At 37.9% G+C, this 17,491-nt stretch overlaps 1 protein-coding gene across 6 annotated transcripts in view; it reads left to right on the plus strand.

The window, feature by feature from the left end:
* OSBPL9 (oxysterol binding protein like 9) overlaps nt 1-17,491 on the plus strand; it is a 171,241-nt gene that overhangs the window by 31,847 nt on the left and 121,903 nt on the right. For all 6 annotated transcript variants that reach the window (XM_032160823.2, XM_032160824.2, XM_032160821.2 and 3 more), the window contains exon 2: nt 5,400-5,450. In XM_032160823.2, coding sequence (XP_032016714.1) covers nt 5,400-5,450 — 51 coding nt within the window. The remainder of the gene's footprint in view (nt 1-5,399; nt 5,451-17,491) is intronic.

The raw sequence follows: 17,491 nt of genomic DNA on the forward strand, positions 1-17,491 counted from the left end.
ATGCCTTTATTTCTTTTTCTTGCCTGATTTCTCTGACTGGTACCTCCAGTACAGTGTTGAGTAGGAGTGGCAAGATAAGACATTTTTGTCTTGTTCTTAGGTATAAAGCTTTTAATCTTTCATCATTACATATGAGGTTACCTTGGGCTTTTCATAGATGCCCCTTATTAAGTCGAAGAAGTTCCCTTCTGTTTCTAGTTTGTTGAGTGGTTTTTATCACGAAATGGTGTTAGATTTTTTTAAAAGTACCTTTTCTGTGTCTTTCGAGATGATCATGTGATTTTTGTTCTTTATTTTATTAATATGGTATATTATATTGATTGTTTCTTATACGTTGACTCAACCTTGTGTTCTTGGGATAAATCCCACTTGGTCATAGCATATAATCCTTTTTATATGTTGCTGGATTTGGTTCGCTAGTATTTTGTTGAGAATTTTTGCATCTGTATTAGAAACAGATACTGTTTTTTACCTATGATTTTTTTTCTGGTTTTGGTATTAGAATAATACTAGCTTTATAGAAAAAATTGGAAAGTGTTCACTCTTCTATATTTTGGAAGAGTTTGTGAAGGTATATCGTTAATTCTTTAAACATTTTATAGAACTCACCATCTGGGCCTGGGCTTTTCTTTGTGAGAAGTTTTTTGATTACTAATTCAGTCTTTTTACTTATTTTACGTCTATTCAGATTTTCTATTTTTTCTTTTTTCTTTTTTTTTTTTTTTTTGGGACAGAGTCTTGCTCTGTCACCCAGGCTGGAGTGCAGTGTTGCGATCTCTGCTCGCTGCAAGCTCCGCCTCCCGGGCTCACGTCATTCTCCTGCCTCAGCCTCCGGAGTAGCTGGGACTACAGGCGCCCGCCACCACGCCCGGAGAATTTTTTTTTGTATTTTTAGTAGAGACGGAGTTTCACCGTGTTAGCCAGGATGGTCTCGATCTCCTGACCTCGTGATCCACCCGCCTCGGCCTTCCAAAGTGCTGGGATTACAGGCGTGAGCCACCGCGCCCGGCCTTCTATTTTTTCTTTAGTCAGTTTTGACAGTTTATATCTTTCTTGGAATTTGTTGGTTTCATCTAATTTGTTGTTCATTGTATTTCCTTAGAATTTTTTTGTTTTTGTAAGATTGGTAATAATGTTTTTTTCTTTCATTCCTGATTTTAGTACTTTGAATCCCTTTTTTTTCCTTGGTCAGTCTAACTAATGATTTATTAATTTTGTTGATTTCTTAAAGAACCAACTTTTGGCTAGGCACAGTGGCTCGCACCTGTAACCCCAGCACTTTGGGAGGCCGAGGCAGATGGATTGCTTGAGCTCAGGAGTAGCCTGAGAACCCCTTCGGAGTAGAACATATCAGTTCGATATTCCCACTTTGTGGGGGTAATCCTGTTTTGTCATCCAGCTGAAAAGACAGTAGCATTCATTTCAGAGTGGTCCTTTTACTGGGCCTTGTAGCTGGAGGCAGAGAGAGTGACAGTTACTGGGCTGTAGACCACATATCTGTTTATGCCAATTTGCTTAAAAAAGGACATTTGTTAGCAGGTTTCAGAACATTGGTAAGATAACACTCAGTAGGAAGATTGCTGGCATTATGTCAGCTACCTTTCTTTCATTACCAGAAGCTACTAGGATTCATCAGAAATAGCCTAATATTTGGTGAATGGCATTGGCTTAGACAGATTTGCTTCAGACCAGGAGGTAGCTGAAGATCACTGGCAGCTGAGACTTTCCTCCTTATCTCTCTGCTTCTCTTGCTGTGTAGGCTTGCTTTCTTCGTATAGAAGGCACAGGACCAGTGGCCTCTGTACCTCACAGCTTCAAGAGCAGATAGGAAGGAGCTCTTCCCTTTGCCCTGGTTGAAAAACTTCCTGGGAGATGACTCTGTCCTGCCCTGTGGGGTAGTGGGTCCTGTGATTGGTCAGCTTCGTTTGTCAGAAAAGGCTGTGTCTGGTGGAAGCAGTCACACCAGCTTCCCTATAGCCCCACATTAAAGCTGAGTGGAGAGAGGGAGGGAGAGGGCCCTGTGCTATTGTGAAAGAGGATAATTTGATGCTATTACAGCTCAGATAAGGTCTGGGAGAATGATTTGCCGGACAGGCATTTCCAACTGTGCAACTCAGCCACATTTTACATATGTAACACTGGGTAACTTACTTGATAACCCTAGTGTCACTTTCATTTATAATATAGGAATAATTCTTACCATGCAAAGGCTTGTAAGGTTTACTGTATATAAAGTGCCTGTTACATAAGGGGCAGCAATGAGTGAGAATCTGCTGCTTCTGCTATTGTTACTATTAATGTTGCTATTATCCCTTTCTCCAAGTCCTCATATTTAACAGTGTTATTTTTCTAAAACACACCTTTAAGAATGCTATTGCCCTCTTTGTAAACCTTTAGTAGCTCCCCATTAACTATTGAATAAAGTTAAATTTCCTTAACTACTCCATTTTTTTTTTCAGACCCTTCGGGATCTGGTCCCTGTAATCTTCTTTTCAGCCTCATTTTTAAAAATGTTTAATTTTAATTTTTTTGAAACAGTCACACTCTGTTTCCCAGGATGGAGTCCAGCGGCGCCATCTCGGCTCACTGCAACCTCCGCCTCCCAGGCTCAAGGGATTCTCCTACTTCAGCCTCCCAAGTAGCTGGGATTACAGGTGTGCACCACCATGCCCAGCTAATTTTTGTATTTTTAGTAGAGATAGGGTTTCACCATGTTAGCCAGGCTGGCCTTGAACTCCTGGCCTCACTCAAGTGATCTGCCCACCTCAGTCTCTCAAAGTGTTGGGATTACAAGCGTGAGCCACTGTTCCTGGCCTTCAGTCTTATCTGTAAGTTCCTGTCTGCACCCTGTTCTCTTGTCTATACATCTACTCTCCTATGAATAGGAAAGTAAAGTTTTCTACATCTGTGCCTTCGCTGATGCTGTTCCTTTGTCTTGGAATGGCCTTTCCCCCACTACCTTCCCTTTCTTTTTATCAGATTTCTTTTTTCTTTCTTTCTTTCTTTTTTAAAGCCCCAGGTTGAAACTTGAAACCTGATCATTTCAGTTTTGCTTCCTTCCCTGATCTTTTTCCTTGACAGGGAGGAGTCTTCTGGAGTCCACAGCACTTATTTTTGCTCTATTACAATTGTTTACATGTTAGTCCTTTTTTTTTTTTTTTTTTTTACATTTTGCAAGAATCTAAGCCAGTTGTTTTGTAGAATGTCACACATTCTGGATTTGCATGATTATTTCCTGGTTGTATTTGTTTTAATTATTTTCAGTTATCTCTCTTAGTTTTTTCTTTTTTGTTGTTGTTGAAAAAAGGGTTTTGCTCTGTCACCCAGGCTAGAGTGCAGTGGTGTGGTCATGGCTCACTGCAGCCTTGACCTCCTTGGCTCAAGCAGTCCTCCCACCTCTCAGCCTCCTGAGAGCTGGGACTATAGGTTTGTACCACCACACCTAGCTAATATTTTGTATTTTTTGTAGAGATAGAGTTTCGCCATGTTGCCTAGGCCGATCTCGAACTCCTGGGCCCAAGCGACCCTCTTGCCTCGGACTCCCAAAGTGCTGGGTTAGGAAATTAGGAAACGACTAGGATTATAATTGGCCCTCTTAATGTTTTTTAATTTGTAACCCTAATAGTTGTATTACCACTGGGAGCTGTATTGCCTTTTTTCTATTTACTGTAATTTTATTTAAAAAATTGTGTTATAGTAGAAGCGGATCAAGGATGAATATATTCTTACCTTGTTTGGGTTAATTTTGCATTCTAACCTCATCAGGGATTTTCAAATCTAATTATTATTTTTGTGTATTTCCTTTACACTTTTGAAGGGAAGATAAGTATAGGGTACAGTAAAAGGGCTACTAAATGCTTAAGGAATGTTTTCATCAACTGTTTTCTTTCACTGTGTTATTAGTAAAGAACTCTTTTCAACTCTGCTTGGTATTGAGAAATTTTTTTCCTAAAATATATGAGTCCTGATATTTATAGGTAGAACAAAAAGAATACTCTCTTTAGTATCTCAGTAATCACTTCTGAACATGAATTCTTATGGCTCAAGACTTTGGATGTAGGGCATCTATGGTTTCAAGTGGGATAATCATCTTTAAAACATAATCATTCAATATTGGCTTGTTTTGCTGCTTTCTCACACAGGTGGAGTACAGGAAAATACCAGTTGTTCAAGTATTAAGTATTTGTTCAACTTCCATTATTTGAGATGTTACTTTGTTGTATTGCACATGACTAATTTACTCTTAGGAATATTTACTGAATGTAAACATAGCACTTTTGCATAACATAGGCTTTGCTTGGCTCAGTTTAGTAAGGGACACAGAAAGGCTAAGTTACATTCATCAGTAAATGTTTTTTGAGCACCTGAGGTGTACCAGACACTGTTCTGAGGCATAAGTCAGATACAATTCCTACCCCCTAAGGAATGTGTAGTCTTGTGGGTGAAGTAAACCAGCGATTATAACACAGGGTGATGCATGCCACAACAGGGGAACACACAGAAGACTCTGGGAGCCCAGGGTGGAAATCTAAATCAGACAGAGCTAAGGTGCTTGGAATGACAACGAGGCAGAACATTTGGGTCAAGAAAATTCCAAACTGAGGGACATTGGATGAGAAGTCACAGAAGCAAAAAATGTTACCCATTTGGGAAATTGCAGAGGTAAAGCTAAAGCAATACTTCTTGAGGTATGGTCTTCTGTTTGCCTTTGTCAGAATTATCTAGGAGCAGTTGGGTGCGGTGACTCACGTCTGTAATCACAGCACTTTGGGAGGCCGAGGTGGGTGGATCACCTGAGGTCAGGAGTTCGAGACCAGCCTGGCCAACATGGTGAAACCCCGTCTCTATCAAAAACACAAAAATTAGCCGAGCGTGGTGGCAGGTGCCTGTAATCCCAGCTACTCTGGAGGCTGAGGCGGGAGAATCGCTTGAACCCAGGAGGCAGAGGTTGCAGTGAGCCAAGACTGAGACATTGCACTCCAGCCTGGGCAACAAAGCGAGACTCCATCTCAAAACAAAACAACAAAAAATAATTATCTGGGAGTGATTCTTAAACCTCCAGGTGATTCTTAGCCCTCTAGGTGGTTCTCTGACTCCCTAAAGTATGAGAAACATTCGTACTTAAGGGAATGAAGAAGGAATGAAAATAATGATGTAATACATGTTACATTAAAGGTATGTGTAAAGTTCTATGATTAGGTTAATTTATGTAGACTGTATGACATTTTCATTTAAAATCTGTTTATTTTCCTATCCATAAGTAATTTCTTTTTGGAAGGGGAATTGGCAGAAGGGATGGGTATTACTGTAAATCTTGTCCTTTTATGCCCAGATGATTCTAAAAACAATTTACCAGTCTGTTAATGTTTTATTCATTGAATGCTTTGTTTTTCTTTTAGTCTAAGGACAAAATGATGAGAGGCTCTCGCAGAGGATGTGTTAGACTCAGAGTGAGTATTTATTCATTTTTATGAAAATCAATTTTGACAGAAAGAAGAAAATTGTATTCTGATAGAATTATAGAAGTCTAAATTTAGTTTAGCTTCGTTACATAATTGTTGGGGCAGGTATCTAAGTCTCAGAGAGAAAATGTGATTTCTCCAAGTAACTGTTAGTATCAGAACCAGGACTAGTACTCAGTTATTTTGGCCCATGATTCAATGTTGTATTTATGACTTAATGCATGTTCTGATTTTCTTAAACCTCTACTTTACAGACAAGAGACAAGGGCTGGAAATTAGATGAGTTATAGTGTTTGTGGTATATCAACAGTAGAAAAAATGGAAAAATCCCAACTGTTAGCTGCTGCTGCTTTGTTTTTCCTGTTCAGCACTATTTAGTCATGGTATATATAGCAGTGCTGTCCAGTAGAAATACAGTGTTAGCCACATCTATAATTTAAGATTTTCTAGTAAGCCACATTTCAAAAGTAAAAAGAAACAGGCAAAATTAATATTTTGTCTGGGTCAGTATATCTGAAATATTGTTATTTTAACATGTAATTAATAAAAAAAAATTAAAATATTTTACAATCTTTTTTTCCATACTAACTATTCAAAATCCAGTGTGTTTTTTATACAAAGGGTACATCTCAATTAGGACTAGCTGTACTTCAGAGAAGGGGATCAATAGCCACATGTGGCTAGTTGCTGCCTTATGATGCAGACCTATAGCTTCATGCTGCTTTCAGTTTCCACCATTGTTCAAATAGGTAAAGGCAAGAAAGAATGCATGACTAGGGATACAGTTTCTAGTATCCCCATTGTATATGAAGAAAAGTGGCCTCTATCATAACTAGGTTAATCAGCTTCTAGGAACCTTTTCTTCAGGACCCTGTTGACTTCTTTCTTCCACCTTTTTTTTCTGCATCCTTACTTTTGAAGATGTGAATATATTTGGTAAACATATTATTGCCCTTATTAACAGTCCTTGATAGAACTGGGAAATACCGCTGAGAAAGACACCAAATTATAATAGAAAAATCCTGGCACTGAGATAGGAGTAGGTATGGGAGATTTGCAGGATGGAAATGAGACAGGCCTGTTTCAAGCAGATGGTATATATGTGATAGCACAAAGATTTTTAAAAATTCAATTTCTAGTTTGTTTTTTTTTCCTAAAATTTTCCTTTGGTTTCTCTTTTGTCTGTTTGGTGTAATTACTTTTCTGAGCACTTACTGTTGACCTCAGTCACCAGTCAGTCTGGTATTAACTGCTCTTTTGGCTTGAGATAAGTTCAGTAGTGAGACTTTGGCAGAACTATCTTGAGAGAGCACTGCATTTGAATTCCATCTGGATTTAGGCCACTGTCTCATTGTTACAGTTAATCCATTGGTTTTGTCTGTCTTTATTTTTTTGTTTTTGCTTTTAAATGTAGCTTAATTAATTTTTAACCCTTCTAACTACCACCTTAAGAAATAGAATTTTGCCAGCTGCACCTGAAGCCTCTCCACGTGCCCCAATTAAATAAATTACATCCCTTATATGTCTCCTAATCACTTCTTACATTTGGTTATAACTTTTTTACCCAAATGTGCATCCCTAAGTCCTATAGTTTTCTTATCTATTTGTTTAACTTGATGTGTTTTGTTTACAATTTGTCTGTTGAAGAATCCGGACCGGCTGGGTGCTGTAGCTAACGCCTTTAATCCCAACACTGGGAGGCCGAGCGAGGCAGAGGATCATATGAGCCAAGTAGTTCGAGACCAGCCTGGGAAACATAGTGAGAGCCCCATCTCTACAAAAAATTTAAAAAATTAGCTGGATGTGGTGACACATGCCTATATAGTCCCAGCTACTTGAGAGACTGAGGCAGGAGGATCACTTGAGCCCAGGAAGTCAAGGCTGTAGTGAGCCATAATTGTGCCACTGCCTTCCAGCCTGGGTGACAGAGTGAGACCCTGAGACCCTGTCTGAAAAAAAAAAAAAGAAAAAAGAAAAAGAAAAAAAAAAAAAAGGAACCCAGACCCTTTGACCTATAAGAATTTTCCATAGTATAGATTTTACTGATTGCACGGTGGTGCAGTTCACTACATTCCTCTGTCCATTGTTTTTGCTGCAAATTGGCAGCTGGATCCAGAGACTGGATCAGACTTAGGTTTGATCCCTTTGGCAAGACTGTAGGTGGTGGTGTGTTCTTTAGCAGGAAGAACATAGTGTCTGGTTTTTGCCCTTTGTTGATATTAGCAGCTATTGATGTTCGATACCTCCAGTTAATCTCATTGAGGGTTGCAAAATGATGACAGTCTATCATTTTGTTCTAATTTTTATCAGAAATAATTTTATAAGGAGACATTTCATCTATTATTTGGTTACCCAGTGGTGCAGTTAAAATAGGCAAGATGACTGCTTGATTATTTCCTATTATTTACCAAATTTTAAAGGTAATGAATTGGCTTCAAAAACAACCACTTATATATGTGTTTATATATATATTTCCAAAAGAATTGGAAGCAGGGACTGAAACAGATGCTTATATGTCCATGTTCATAGGATATATAACATGGATATATAGCATTATTTGCAATATTCACAGTAGCCAAGAGGTGGAAAGGATCCAAGTGGCCATCCACTGATGAATGGATAAAAAATGTGGTATATAAATACAGTCTATTATTATTATTATTCAATCTTATAAAGGAAGGCGATTCTGACACATGCTGCAACATAGATGAACCTTGAGGACACGAGACTAAGTGAAATAAGCCAGTTGCAAAAAGACAAAAAGAGTATGATTCCACTTATGTGGGATACCTAGAGTAGCCAAAATCAGAGACAGAAAGTAGAATGGTGGTTTCCAGGGATTGGGAGTAGGGGAGATGGGGTCTTAGTGTTTAATGAGTATGGAGTTTTCAGTTTGGAAAGATGAAAAAGCTCTGGAGATGGGTATTGATGATGGTGATCATCACATCATGAACAATGTGAATGTCCTTTATGCCACTGAACTGTACACTTAAAAATGGTTAAAATAATAAATTTCATGTTAGTATGTTTTACCATACACACAAAAACACCCATTTATTTCACAGTTTTATAGGTCAGACATCTCAGTTGGGTTTTTTGCTTAAGGTCTCGTATGACTGAAATCAAGGAGTTGGCTGGACTGGGCCCTTATCTGGAGGCTCTGAAGAAGAGTCCTCTTCCAGGCTCATTCAGGGCATTTGCAGAATTCAATTCCTTGTGGTTGTAGAACTGAGCCCCTGTTTGTTTTTTGTTTTTTGTTGTTGTTGGCTGTCAGTTGTGTTCTGCTTTCAGCTTCTAGAGGCTGCACGTATTCTTGGTCACGTGGCCTAGACCCCTCCATCTTCATGTCAGCGATGTGCGTTGAATCTTTCTGGTGCTCTGAATCTTTCTGACTTCCCATTCAGCTATCAGCTGCAGAAAATGCTCTGCTTTTAAAAGACCTCATGTGATGACATCAGATTAGGTCCACCAAATAATCTCCCTTTTGCCATGTAATGTAACATAATTACTCCTGTGATACCATCATATTCACAGTTTTCATCCATACTCAAAGGGGAGGAGATTATACAGGGGCAAGGGTCTGTGAGAGTCATTCTTAAAATTCTGCCTACTACACAGCATGACAGAGAAGAACCAAATATACCTGTGTTTGAATCCCATTTTTACCCATTCCTTTGTTGACTGGAAAAGGGAAGCTATCATAAGCTTCTGAGCTTTAGTTTCCTCTTCTTTAAGGTGGAGATAATACTCTTCTTGCAGAATTTTATGAGGATTAGGTCCTGGCACATAGATGGAACTTATTAATTAGAAGCATGTATGTGTGTGTTTGTCCCTCTGTGTGCACACACATGCATTTTACTAGGCTTTGTAGTATTTTCCAAAAATTAGACTGCCGAAGCTTCTTGTCAAGAAATATCTGGAGGGTTTGTTTACAATACAATTACCAAGTCCACCTTCTAGATAGGCTGCTTTAGTGTAGTGTTCTGGAACCTTTATTTTTAAACAGATTATCCAGGTAATTATGTTGTGTAACCAAGAGGGACCACTGGTGTAGAAACAATCAGAGAGACCTGGGGCTGAATTTTACTCAGCTCTTCCCTTACTGACTCTGACACTGGGCAAATTTCTTAACTTTTATGAGGATACCATGATATAACTGGTAGGGTTGTTGTGAGGCTTAGCAATTATGTATGTATAGGAAATAGTAACTGCTATGGATGACAGCGATGATGACGGTGATGAGTATGGTGGTGATAGATACTGCATCTAGATTCCAAATGAGCTTAATGAGCTATCATTGACTGCACTACTGATCTTGCCCTTGCCCCATTCATCCCATCCTATATTTGAATCACAGTGTTTCTTCCTGTTCCCTCACTGTGCTTCTTCATTCCTCATTGCTTCTGACTTTTTTTTTCTTATATCATGGAAGTTCTGCACCCCCATCTGATGAGCTCATTGCTTAAAGAGACTTTTCAAATGTTACCTCATCTGTGAAGCCTTTCTGATCCACATACTTCTAACAGGTTTAATTCTCCCCTATCCTCTACGTTTCTTTTCCTTCTTCCCCCAGTCCTGCTTCTCCTCCCCCTCCTTGCTCTCCCCCCAACTTTTGACAGGATCTTGCTCTTTCACCCAGGCTGGAGTGCAGTGGTGTGATTATAGCTCATTACATCCCCAAATTCCTGGCCTCGAGCAGTCCTCCTGCCTCAACCTCCTGACTAGCTAGGACTACAGGTGTGCACCACCACACCTGGCTAATTAATTTTTTTTTTTTTTTTAGAGACGAGGTCTCACTGTGTTGACCAGGCAGTCTTGCTAACTCAGTCTCCTAACTCCCGACCTCAGGCAGTCCTCCTAACCCAGTCTCCCAAAGCATTGGAATTATAGGCACCAGCGACCATGCCTGGCCTATTTTTTTACATTTGTAACTTAGAGGCATGAAATTGCTTGTTACATTGTATTACATGTTAATTTTTCTGTTTTCTCCACTTGGATAATAAGTTCCTATTCAGTGTCACAATTGCCTGGCACATAATAAATACTTACTCAAAAATGCTTATTGTTAGTTTTATGTATTTATAAAAATAATCAGTAAATGTTGGGAAATTTGCCTTTACTATGGTTTCATACGAAAGAACTGTGGGAGTTGTTTATCTTAAACATAATGTGAGCCAGTGGTATGATGTATTTTCTAAAAAAACAAAGCAAAACACCCATGTGAACATAGGGTATGTAAAAGGAGAATGGAGAAAGGGACCATAGAGGAAACCCAGATCAGGTGCTGTGCTAGATGATTTTCATACACATTCCTATCATAAACCTGTCAGGTAAATGCTCATATTTCATTTTGCAGATGAGGAGACTGAGACGCAAACTACTCTTAGTAACTTATCAAGGTCACATAGAAATGGTGAATCTGAGATTGGACTTGGGTCTTATTTCAAAGCCCTGTTCAATTCTTAATGTTACTAGGCTCCCATTCCTCTGGACTAGAAGAGTGAATTCAGATACCATAAGTTATTATAAGGTAGTGTAAAACCAGTGGAGGAAAGCAGAAAAGTGAAAAACCTTCTTTGTGTTGGTTATGTAGTGTGTGCCACTAGATGGTGCCCTTTCCTTGATGAAGAAGTAAAATGTTGATTGAGTCCTGTGGTCTGATCCCTTCCCATACTAGTCAAAAACAAAACATTGGCATTTTCAGATAATATCTGGAAAATGGAGACATGACAACATTAAAGAGGCAGTGTGGCCCGGGCTTGGTGGCTCATGCCTGTAATCCTAGCACTTTGGGATGCTGATTCAGGAGGATCACTTGAGTCCAGGAGTTTGAGACCAGCCCGGGCAACATAATGAGACCTCTTCTCTGTAAAAAAAAAAAAAAAAAAATTATCTGAATAAAAAAATTTTTTGGTTGTGGCGCCTTTACCCGGGGGGCTGAGGTGGGAGGATCACTTGAGTGCAGGAGGTCGAGGCTGCAGTGAGCTGAGATCATACTAGGGCACTCCAGCCTGGGTAACAGAGCAAGACCCTGTCTCAAAAAAAAAAAAAAAAAGTAGGGTGTAGTGGCAAAAACAAATACAGGGCATGTATGTAATGAAATTCAGACTTGGATTCTGCCACATTCTGGCGTTGTGACTTGAGGCAACTTTTCAGCTCTGAGCCCTATTTCCCATATCTCTGGAATAGACATGATGCCATTTACTCATAGTATTGTGAGTACCAAATTAGTTAATACATTTTGAAAAGTACTCAAACACAGTGTTTGGCGCTTAATAGGATCTAAATGAATGGTAGTTTTTTTTTTTTTGTAATTCATAGTTCCTATTAATACAGATGAATCTCAGATTCTGAAGAATTCTAAAGGGCCTTAGGAATCACCAAAGAAAAATGAATTATATTAAACAAAGTTTTAATGGTAAATTTATTATACATCTTTGAAAGCTATTAATCCACATATGATTTAGAGTAACCCTCTTTTACTCCATCCAGTGAAACTAAGTATTCCATTTACCTGTTGTGCTAGGTATCAGAATTGAATGTGATTTCCTGAGGGATGCATTATCTATTCTCTTTTCCTTTAGTCTATCACAAGAGAGGCCGGTGGTACACCATGACAGAATATTAATATTTTCAGTAATGACTTCTGTTAGTGCCCTATTTCATTGATACCATCACTTTTTTTTTTCACAATGCAATAAGGTGTTATTTTTAGGTTAATGTATAACCTTAAGAATGTCTTCCTTTTTCCCTTGGATCTGTATCCTGTAAGAACTTTTATCAATTGTCTTGTTATTTCACAGTGAAAAGTCACTGTATTCATTCTGGCTTTTCTTACTAATTCAGTAGCCTTTTTGTAAGCTCTTTCTCTTCTCTATGAATTTAATATTGAAAATATCCTCCCTTGGGCAAGATCTATTTAATCTCTGTGATTGGTACATAGATGTCATTAGTGCTATATTTTATGAATGTTTATACTTTTCATAATTACAAATTAAAAATTAAATGAAAAAGAAAGTGATGGAAGAATATATTCCAGGCAAGGGCTAACCATAAGAAAGCTGGGAAACAGAATTAATATCAGACATAGAATACTAAGAAAATAAATTAAATTGTTATGGAAAAAGAGAATACCAAAGACGCAGTATCACATAGATAACATTCTTTGACAACAATGAAATAAATTAGAAATCCCTTAATGAAACAGTAGCCACCCATCTCAGACACATATTTCTGAATAATTCATTGGTGAAAGTAGAAATGATAATAGAAATTGTGAAATATTTAAATCTGAACGATAATGAGAAAACCACATGTTAAAACTGCATCTATGGAAGTCTATGATTTATAATCTTAAATGAATATATTACAAGACAGATTGAGAGTTAATGATCTAAACATTAAAATTTTAAAATTAGGAAAAGAAAAGTAATAGCAAAGGAAATAGAAAGAAGAAAATAACAAAAAGAATACACTAATAAAATAGGAAATAAACAGTAGAGAGCATAAACAAACTGAACTGTGAAAAAAGTAATAAAATAAACCCTGGTTAGATTGGGAGGAAAAAAACAAAGGCACAAATAAATAATATTAAGAATGAAAAAAAGAAAAGTCCATAATAGTAGAGATGAAAAATTGGCAGGAAGCTACTACAAATACATTTTGCCAATAAATTTGAAAGCTTATATGAAAATGGATAATTTCTCAAAAAAGCATAAATCGACAAAATTAGGCTGTCAAAGAACTTGAGAAGATGATTCTAAAAGTCATTTAAAATTTGGGAAAGGGGAGAGATATTTTTAAAGAATAAGGAGTTGGTGGACTTGCCACTCCAGATACTAAGTTTTTAACTGAAACTGTGGTAATTAAAATGGTATGGTGGTGTTATAAGAGAAAGAAATAGATTAGCGGAATGGAAGAGAAAGCTGAAAAACAGAACCATTTGGATTTGGGTCTTGGAAAAAGCTGGAAATTTGGTATATGATAGAGCGTTACAAATCAGACATTATCACTTAGTCAATGAAGCTGGATCAATGGGGTGTCCATATGAAAAAAAGAATATTACTCTTTACCCCATGTGATACACAAAAACAAATTTCAGATGTATAAGAGGTATAAAATGAAATTTTAAACTTAGGATAAAAGCATAGGTGATATCTTTATGATATCAAGATAGAGCAGAAAGCATAGACTACAATGGCAAATATTTGTGGGTTTGACAACATTCAAAATTTAAAACCTTTGAACAAAAAAAGATACCACAGTCAAAGGGAAAATACAACTCATGGACAGAAGAGAAAATACTTAAAATACATCAGTTGGCAAAGGATTAATATTCTGTGTATATATAAATAACTCCTGCATATTAATAAAGAAGACAAAAAGAAAATACCCCCAAATGCATACAAATCAGTAAAAAAGACGAATACTCAAAATGTAGAAAAGTTACATACTTTCAATTCATATAAGGGGGAAAAGAAGGTAAAATGTTGAATGCAAAAGCAAAGCAAGTTGTTTACCACTCTGTTACTGGCATCTGGGCCAGTGCCTAGAAATTCAATAAATACTTGTTGAATCAATGAATGAATGATGCTAAAGTAGGTCCTCCATGCAGCGTCTTCTTTAGTGAGCAGGTTGAACCGCAAGCCATTCTGCTCTCTTCTATATTATTGATTCTGTCACTCCTCTCTAGACTGTATGCTCCTCCAGAGCATAGATATGTTTTGTATCCCCTGGCTGTTACTGTTCTTGGCCCAGAATAGGTATTTAATAAGTTTGTTGAAGTAATTAGTGAATGTTGTTTACTGTCACCATGTCCTGTTAAGAACAGGCTTTGGATCAGGGTTTGCAAGACCTAGTATTCTTCTCCCTTTTAGTTGTTGGACTTTTGACAAACTTAAAAAAAATTTTTTTTTAAACCTGAGTCTCAGTTTCTTAACCTCTAAAGAAGAGTACTGACCTGTTCTGCCTAAATCTCAGGGACCACATTTAAATGCACTATGTGAATGTAAATAGACTTCCAATGTCATTTAAGCAGCGATGAAAAGTATGTGGTTGTAGAGTTATAATGGGAGTAGCTATGCTGTGTATTCTTAGCACTGTCTACGTTCCTTTTAGGAGCCTGTGAGCAATCTATGTCTCAGAGGAGTCATCATTCTTTTTTGTTATCTTTGGAACCAGTTCAACAGCCTACTTTTCTTTTTGCAAAGGGAGATTGGCCCCAAAATAGCCAGAATTCTGTTTCTTTCTCTTTTTTTACCCCAAGCCGTGAGAGCAAAACTATCTTTCTGTCTTTGGCATCAGAATGATGATTCATGTCTGAAGTATGTCTGTGTGTATAGAAAAAAAAGGAAAAGAGAGAAAGTCAGGAAATTCATCCAGTGGGACAAGACTGTGTAGCTCTAGTTTCTTTTTGGTGCCTTGATAGTGTGACCCTGGAGCAACAGGCACCTTGGTGACCTCAAGTACTGATATAACTTTAAGAAGTTGACCATCTGAAACCTTCAGAAAAAAATCATGAGCAGTCACTGAAAGATGTATATGTTTATTATGTTGGCACAATGGGGGTCATAAAAGTGGAGTTGAAAGAAAAACATTGATATTTTTATGGGTAAGTATAATGAGTAACTTTTCTTAACAACAGAGCACCATTTCATATATAGATTATCAAAGGGAGTTTTGCTTTACCAGATATAATCAAAAAAGTACTCTAAACTCAGATAAAGGGAGAGGAAGGATGTCTCAGGCAGAGGGAACTTGTGCAAAAAATGGTGGTAGGAGAGAACTTGGGGCAATTGGTAAACCTTAAGCTATTTAAGTGTAGAATAGAGAGGTAGGCATGGAGCAAATCACTAAGGGCCTTGTAGGCTAGGCTGTGGCGGAGAGTGACCACATCCCTTAAACCAGAAGTGCTTGAGAATGAAAGGGGGATCTATTCATTATTGAGTCAGGACAACAGGAATAATCCAGGATTGTTCCTGGCAAACCAGGTCGTATGGTCACCTTGTGTGAAGGTGAAGAAGAACCATTGATGTGGTAACATATCCTCCAAGGAACGGAAGGTTAAAATAAATTATAAACTAGAGGATTGGACAGCTGAATAATCTTGACTAAAAGGGAATGAGAGAGGCTGGCCAATTGCTTGGTGAGGACATGGAATTGAAAAGGGCTGTTGTCAAAGAGTGAAGACTTGAGTCTTGAGTATGTGTAAATACAGTTGGGAAAAAGAGAGAGAGAGAGAGACAGAGAAGAGAAATAGAGACCAAGAAGAGAGAGAGAGAGACAAATTGAAAATTTGCAGGGATATGGAGCATGAGTGTGGAAGGACTGGGTTTTAGATAGAAGAATGGATGCCTTTTCCATTATGATAATTGGAAAGGAAGCACGCTGGGTTTAGATGCAAGTGAGTCTTCAGGTGGGAGGGCATATCAGGAAGGTTTAGAATTTCTACCCAATGACTGCTTTTGTTATTGGGAGTCCTAGCCAATGAATAAAGCAATAAAAGACATATAAGGTATAAGGCTTGGAGTAGAAGTACTAAGACTATTATTCACAGCAACTTAATTGAGCATATGGAAAATCCAAAAGAATCTATAGATATAACTATTAGAATTGAGAATTGAATCTAGCAAGATAACTGGATACAAAGTCATTATATAAAAATCAACGATTTTTTTTTTTTTTTTTTGAGACGGAGTCTCGCTCTGTTGCCCAGGCAGAGTGCAGTGGCGCGATCTCGGCTCACTGCAAGCTGCACGTCCTGGGTTCACGCCATTCTCCTGCCTCAGCCTCCTGAGTAGCTAGGACTACAGGTGCCCACCACCACGCCTGGCTAATTTTTTGTATTTTTAGTAGAGATGGGGTTTCACCGTGTTAGCCAGGATGGTCTTGATCACCTGACCTCGTAATCTGCCCGCCTTGGCCTCCCAAAGTACTGGGATTACAGGCGTGAGCCACCGCACCCGGCCAATCAGTGATATTTCTATATACTAACAACTAGCAATCAGAACATGAATTTTTTAAAATGGAGCACATTTATAATAGCATCAAAAGGCATCAAATTTTTAGGAATAAATATTAACAAAAGATGAGTGAGACCTCTACTCATGAAATGATAAAGCATTATTGAAATTTAAAAAGACCTAAATAAGTGACAGTCTATTTAGACTGGCAAATCCCAGTTTATTTCCAGTCATTTGAGTCATTATGCTGGCAAGTGTGTGTGTGTGTGTGTGTGTGTGTGTGTGTAAAACATGTGTAGCTGACTAAAAATTTATAAAGAGTCAAAAATATCCATTCCTGATTCCTGCCTTCTCAGCTGACATACAGACCCAGTAGAAATGGTGATTTGCTTTCATCTGTCCCTTTGGGGATGGCTGGCTATGACTATGTTGATGATGTTTATTTATTTAAAAATTTTTTTTAAATTGGAGGATTTACTCCACCTGATATCCAGATGTAAAGCCTTCCAGAAGATAATGTAGGAGAATATTTTCATGGCCTTGGGACTGGGAAAGACTTCTTAAAGGAGACATAGAAAGCAGAACTATAAAATGTAAAGTCAATACACTGTCCTACATTAAAGTTAAGAATTCGTCATCAAAAGATATCATTATGTGAGTGCAAAAGCAGGCAACAGAGTAGAAGTAGATACTTGCTTAATTTATAACCATTGAAGGGCTCATACTCATGATATAGAAAGAACTCCTACAAGTAATTAGAAAAAGATAGTCCAGTCTTGTCAATGGAGAAGAAACTTAAACTGTTTCACAAAAGAGGATATTTAAATGGTCAAAAACCATGAAAAGATACTTAACCTTGTCAGTTATTAGGGAAGTGGAAGTTAAAACCATTATGAGATGTCACTACTTACCTGCCAAGAATAACTAAGGTGAAAAACTGTTAGTGAAGTTAGTGAACAGTTGAAACTGTCGTATACCACTGATGGGAGTATAGCCGACACAACCACTTTTGAGGACGGTTTGATAGTATCTCCTAAAACTGATATATGCATATCCTGTGACGTAGCA

This window comes from Hylobates moloch, unplaced genomic scaffold (genome assembly GCF_009828535.3).
Source record: "Hylobates moloch isolate HMO894 unplaced genomic scaffold, HMol_V3 SCAFFOLD_8, whole genome shotgun sequence".
Classification (NCBI taxonomy): domain Eukaryota; kingdom Metazoa; phylum Chordata; class Mammalia; order Primates; family Hylobatidae; genus Hylobates; species Hylobates moloch.